Source organism: Lonchura striata, chromosome 3 (genome assembly GCF_046129695.1).
Source record: "Lonchura striata isolate bLonStr1 chromosome 3, bLonStr1.mat, whole genome shotgun sequence".
Lineage (NCBI taxonomy): Eukaryota > Metazoa > Chordata > Aves > Passeriformes > Estrildidae > Lonchura > Lonchura striata.
The window spans coordinates 111587169-111593776 of NC_134605.1; the positions used below are offsets into that span (position 1 = coordinate 111587169).

The 6608-nt window shown below is 46.4% G+C and overlaps 1 protein-coding gene across 1 annotated transcript in view; it reads right to left on the minus strand.

Moving 5' to 3' along the window:
• MSRA (methionine sulfoxide reductase A) overlaps positions 1-4654 on the minus strand; it is a 227942-nt gene extending 223288 nt beyond the window's left edge. Inside the window, exon 1 of the mRNA XM_031504479.2 lies at positions 4488-4654. Coding sequence (XP_031360339.1) covers positions 4488-4629 — 142 coding nt within the window. The 5' untranslated portion in view covers positions 4630-4654. The remainder of the gene's footprint in view (positions 1-4487) is intronic.
• Positions 4655-6608: the final 1954 nt, after the last annotated feature.

A 6608-nucleotide genomic window follows, 5' to 3' on the forward strand; every position in this document is an offset into this window, starting at 1 on the left:
TAAATAATGTGTGTTTTTACTGTAAAGAACTACATCTTATTGCACCATTATACAAGGATATGAAAGAAGTAATTTTAAAAATGAATGCAGATGCTCTATTGCAAGGAAAGAAAAGTGCATAACAAACTTTAATTCCCAGATTATGAAATTTGTACAAAACCTGATAAACTCAACTTGCTTACAAAAAAAGTAAGTGAAGTTTGCCAATGTCTGTACTCCTTTCAGCTAACGCAGAGCAGTTTATCCAGGTCTAACTGCATGATTTTCTTGGCTCCTCAATGTGCACTAACGTCTCTGGAATTTGAGTCTCCCTCCAGATAACTCTGGGAAGAGCCTGGTGCTCCTCCAAGAGATCTCAGCAGTGGCAGCAGCCTCACTTTTGGGAGCTCTGCTGTGGCAGACACAGTTGCTGCAGCACAAGGAAGGAGCTCCAAGGATGTTTTATCCCATCAGGATTTAGCCCATCAGGATGAGGAGCAGGAAATCAATGGGATCTCCAAGACACAAGGAGCTAAATGTTCTGCAGCTCTTCAGCTAGGAAAGTAAAAGGCTGCTAACACAACTGAAGGTGAAGAGGATGGACACTGCAGGTCCAGAAAGCTCTGGCAGAACTCTGCACCCTAAGGCAGAGCTTGGCTCACCTGGATGTCCAGCTGTGGTCACAGACCTCTGACGTGACAACCATCAGACCTGGCACAGCACACACAGCCGGAGCACGGATCAGAACAGGTTATGCAGGATGTAAGAATAAGCCTTCCTAGCACAGAAAAACTGGATGGGAGCTGCAGTCTAAAGAAACACAACTCCTTGAGAGCACAGGGCTCCAGAGGGAAATCCTGTCAGTAACCAGAAGACTGGAGATGGGGATCCAAAGGAAGGCTGGAAAGGTACACAGTTAGCATTTTCTACTTGCAGAACTCTGTCTTACATAGGGAATTATCATGGAATCACAGAATCTCCTGAGCTGGAAAGGACCCACGCGGATAATTGAGTCAAACTCCTGACCCCGCCCAGGACACTCCAACAATCCCACCCTGTGCACCCTGAGAGCTCCTGGAGCTCTGACAGCCTTGGGATTGTCACCATTCCCTGGGGAGCTGTTCCAGTGCCTGACACCCTCTAGGGGAAGAACCCTTCCCTGATATCCAACCTAAACCTGGCACAGCCCCAGCTGCTCCCTGGGCCCTGGTCACAGAGCAGCGATTGGAGCTGTCCCTCCACTGTCCCTTTGGAGGAGCTGCAGCCCCTGAGAGGTAGAAGCCCCTGGAAGGTTGCCAGAGGGAGAAAAAGGCTCTTCAAGGTAGTATGAATTTGGAAAAAAAAACTTTCTAGGAGAGTTAAGGAACAAAACATCACATAGAAAAAGTGGGAATTGAATCAGAAACACAGAGCTGCTTAATGGATTAAAATGCAGAGACCAAAAACAAAGGAGGCAAAGAAAAGCACGACCTCAGCATTTAGGCACAAAATCAGCAAGGACAAAGCTGGAGTTCGGCCTAGCTGGGGACACAAATGGCAATAAGAAATGAATCCACAAAAATTAAGGAGTGAAAAGAAGCTCAGAAAAAAATCAAAGTGCATTGATGCATACAGGAGACAGCCTAGAAGTGTATACAGAAGACTGAAGTACTCAAAACCTCTTTTGCACAAATCTCCAGAAACAACAAGTGCTCCAAGACCTCTCCAGGCTGGTACAGTCAGAAAGAAAAGCACCAAACAACATGAGGAAAAATGGGTTATGGCTACTTAAAGAAGCTAAATGTGTTTAAATCCAAGGAGCCTTGTGGAGTTTTTCCAGAGCTGGGAGGCCAAATTTGCTGGTGCAGCCATCAGAACATTGTCACGGATCAGAAATAATGATTGGGGACCTCTGATGATAACTGGGCTACAGTAACAATTGCTTTTAAGAAAGGGAAAAACATTACTGAGAGGGTATAGCATGCTCGGTTTCAGCTCAGTCCCAGAAGATATCATGGAGAATGCCCTCTTCGAAATTATTTCCAATCAGGGAAGAAGAAATTAATCAGGAATAACCAACACATTTACCAAAGGCAAATCATGCTTGTCCAGCTGAGCTGCCCTTGTAGGCTGAAATGATGGCTCTGCAGAGCAAAGCAGAGCAGTGGCTGTAGCCCATGTTGACTTCAGCAGGGTTCTGACACCCTCTCCCAGCACTTTCTATGGAATCTGACAAATTCCTGGCTGGAGGAACAGCCTGCATGTCAAAAATGGGCAGGAGCAGCAGCCTCCAAAGGCAGGGATCGATACCTTCATGTCTGGTGGGCAGCAGGTGACTCCAGGGGCTGATGCTGGGGCCAGAATCATTCCGTAGCTGAAACAGCAAAATGAGTGATGTGACAGAAAACACGCTCAGCAGATCTGAGGGCAGCGTTAAACACACAGCGAGAGCAGACACAGCAAACAGCAGAGGTTTATCTGAGGAGACCTGGAACAATTCCAGGTCTACACCAACAGAAACCTCAGAGAGGTCAACAACAAGAGCAAGATGATCTCAGAGCTGCTGGGAAGGAGCTGTGGTTCTGCTGGATGCCAGGTTAAATGTGCTCACAGAGAAAGCAAACTGTGACTCTGGACTGCAGAGAAAAGAAAAATCCCTCTCTTCTGTGCTGTACTGGTAAGAACTCACCTGGAATACCAGGTCCAGTTCTGGTTCCCAACTGACAAAAGACCTTATAACACAGCAAGGGTCTGCAAGGTCAATCAGCCTTGAGTTGATCATCAGCTTAAATTTTAATTGCCATTCTTTTCTGAGCAATTTACATCTGATTTTAACATTGACAGTTCACTGGGGGACCATGCTGTTATTACATACATAATACCACGTTTAGCCACAGAAAAACATTTTTAAAAATTGTATTTGCTCTTATGAGGATGCTTTTTCTACAGCAGACCAAAATTATTCTACCCATGCAGTTACTCAGAAGAAAATGAGCTTGGTGTGTCTTGGGTTTTCTCAACTACCAACACGAAGCTGCCACTTCAATCCAGGCAATGTGCTGCTGTTGGGGCCATCTCTGGTACCCCTGATATCATCTCTGGAGTTCACTGCTGGATTTGCACAAACGCCACCTCTTCACCCCGAGTCCACTTTCTCTACAGCAGAAACAATGTTCTTCCTGCTATCTTTAATTTCACCACTACCTTCAGCTTTTTACTAAGTATCTATAACATGCAAGGTTTTATTATCCTCTTGACCACTGGGCTTATGCCATCATGCATTTATAATTCTTTCACCAGCACTTATGCACTTAAGGTGTTTAAGTATTTATTTTAAGCTGAAGTTCTCATACTTTGTTAGGGTCCATAGAGCCTGCAGCAAAGATACATATAAATAACACCTTGTTCAATAAATACCTCATATGTAAACTATCTAATACATGTGTTAGAGCACTTCAGTGCCACTAAAATTCCTCCTGAACAGCACTGACAGTCATCTTGGAACACCTGCAGTTGCTCGGAGGACTGTCAGAAAGTAAATTAATTAATTCTGGGTTGCTAGTTTGCTTACCTGACAGCACACATCTACTCAAAGGAGAAAAATAATAGGAAGAATTATTAAGAACTCAAAAGCACTTTGCAAACAGAATCACAAAATTATTTGGGTTGGAAAGGACCTTAAAGCTCATCTCATTCCAACCCCTGCTATGAGCAGGGACACTTCACACTACCCCAGGTTGCTCCAAACTCTGCTCCAACCTGGCCTTGGACACTTCCAGGGATCCAGGGGCAGCCACAGCTCCTCTGGGAAATCACTGCCAGGGCCTCACCACCCTCACAGGGAAGGATTTCTTCTTAGAGCACCCACAGAAGATACACAGCACGTCATGGTTTTATTTTTAAGTATTACTATTTAACAAAAACAGTCAGGGCTAAGGGAATCTGCTTAAAACCCTGTTACTGGCTTCAGTAAAAAAACAAAAGAGAAAATTCGTAGATAGCTAAGAGCAATTATTGAAAACAATCACAGGATAGTTTTGGGTGGAAAGGCATCTTAAAACCTCACCCAGTTCCATCCCTCTGCCACAGGCAAAGACACCTTCCACTATCCCAGGTGGCTCCAAGCTCCGTCCAACCTGGCCTTGGACACTTCCAGTGACGGGACAGCCACAGCTCCTCTGGGCCAACAGGAGCCGCGCTCGCTAGCTGCTCCAACAACCCGTCCACTCCTATTCTTACGGCACACAAGAAACATCACTGCGCCAGCGAACCTCGCCACAAACCCCTTCCCAAGGCACATTCACCCCGCTGTCCCCGTCCCCCCCTCACGGCACGCACGGCCCGCCGCCGCCATGTTCCTCCCCACGGCCCCGCCCCGCCCCTCAGCGCGCACGCGCCGCGTCGGCCCCGCCGCCGCCGCCAGGGCACCGCGCATGCGCGCGCGGGAGAGCGGGGACGGGGCGCGCGGCTGAGGCGGCGGGAGCGGGGAAGGAGGGCGAGGAGAGGAAGGAAAGGGAGCTCGCACTTACCTGGCACCGCCATGCGCTGGGTCCTGCCGGGCAGCGCTTCGCCAGCCTGCGGCAGGCGGGAGGCCCAGTCGCCCATGCCGAAGGCGGAGCCGTGGAGGGTGCGGAGGAAGAGCAGGAGGTGGAGGCGGTGGCGCGGAGGCATCACCCGCTGTGTGCGGGGGGTGAGGGAGCCCCGGCGAGGGAGGGGCGGGGAGAGCGCCCCCTGCCGAGCGGCCAGGCAAGGCAGCGCGCCTCCCTCAGGGGAGCGCCCCGGGTGTCTTCAGTGACTTTATCCCGAAATATCCTTTTTTTGTGGGCTCTGCCCGCTGGGCCGCCTTCCTGGGAAGCACCTCTGTGGAACGCTGCTTGCTCTGAAGTCTGCCCGCGGCGTCGTTCCCAAAGTTTTGGCACCCTCATGGAGTCAACGTGGCCTCCCCCTCATGTCCTCACCCGTGTCACATCCACCCTCTGGCCTGTCCACACGCCCGGTTTTAGAGGGCCTTTTGCAGACTCAGTTAAGAAAACACGCTACACGTTCCTTTCATGCAGTAATGTACAATTGTACAATTTTATTTGTACAATTTTTATTTGCACGATTACCAGAGTGGTTTGGGTTGGAAGAGGCATTTAAGCTAATTTCCAACCCCCAATAATATATATATATATATATATATATGTTTTTAATTTTTTCCCATGGTTTTTCTGATTGTTAATTTTGACAGCAGTCTCCTGTGTTGTGTTTAGCCAACGTACTCCATCATCCCAATTTTGCAGAGTATTTTTTTTCAGTGAATATGTTCCAAATAACATAAATATCTAGGGAGAATTTTCTGCACCTATGTTTGCAATAAAAACATAAAAGGTGATCAGAGTGTGAGCACTTGTGGAAAATACCCTCTGTGGTTTACAGTGCATATGTGTACAATGATAATGATTTGGGTTGAAAGGGAATTTAAAGTTTATGTCATTTCACCCCCCTGCCATGGGCAGGGACACTTCCACTGGACTATACAAGAAACAGGATATTAACTGTTTACAAAATTCATCTGGAGGGTTTTGAAAAATTTGAGTTGTTGGCTGAATAGAGAATAGATGATAAAAAAACAGACTTATGCCTAGTCTGAGAGGAAGGTCAGGTAATTCTCTCCAAAAATTGTATATGACAGATGCCATTCCATTCAGTTTATAATCAAGCTGGGTTTTCCATGGATACCCCTGAATCCTAGAATTTAATTAATATATATAAAGGTGTTGGATATTTGCAGCAATATTGAGAATTCCCAGGTGCTCTTGAAACAATCTAGAGGAGTGGGGAAATCATGTTTTAGGAGTCGGGTTTTCTTCAAAATTAAAAATTTAGACATAAACAGGAGAAACAGAACTGTCCCACCTCAGCTTTCAGGTTCCCTGTTTTGTGTTTGTAAGGTGAACAAAATCCTCTTTGAACACAGGTGGTCCCAAGATTGCAGTCAATTTTTCAAGATTTTTTTTACAGGAACAAAATTTCTAATTAATGGTAAGTAGAATTACTGAGGTCAGGACTGGAGAGGATCTCAGGTGACCTGAAAAAATATCTTGTAATAACCTGGAGAAAATCCATTGAATAATGAGTGAGTATAGAGATGTTTGTGATAGACAACTGTGATGTATTCAGAGTACAAGTCAGTAAGAACCAGAAATGCTCAATAACAAAGTGTGAATTTCATTTGAAACGTGTTTACCTAATTAGTTACTCTCTCATTATGGTCACGGTGTCAATTCCCAGCTCTTTCTTTGTAAGAAACCACTAAAGATGATGACATCCACTGGTTTTACACTGCCCATCTCTTCATTTTCATCACACCTCTCTTTTTAGGTGTTCCTAAAAAATGCACCATCTCTCACGATGGATGGCAATGGAATTTTCCCCTCAGAATTCATGTCTCCATCTGCGAGCTTGAATATTTTTTTGCCTCTTAGTGGCCAGTTTTGTTTTCATTACCATCTTTCCTGGGTGAACTGAGGGCAGTCAGAGGTGAGGGGCGGAAAAACCGGCTGTGTTTGACTGCTCAGCCTCACAGGTGAAGTGGCTGAGATGTTTCCAAAGCCCTGATGTGCTCCAAAATTCCAGCTGCTGACAAGCCAGCCTTGCCTCCACTCCAG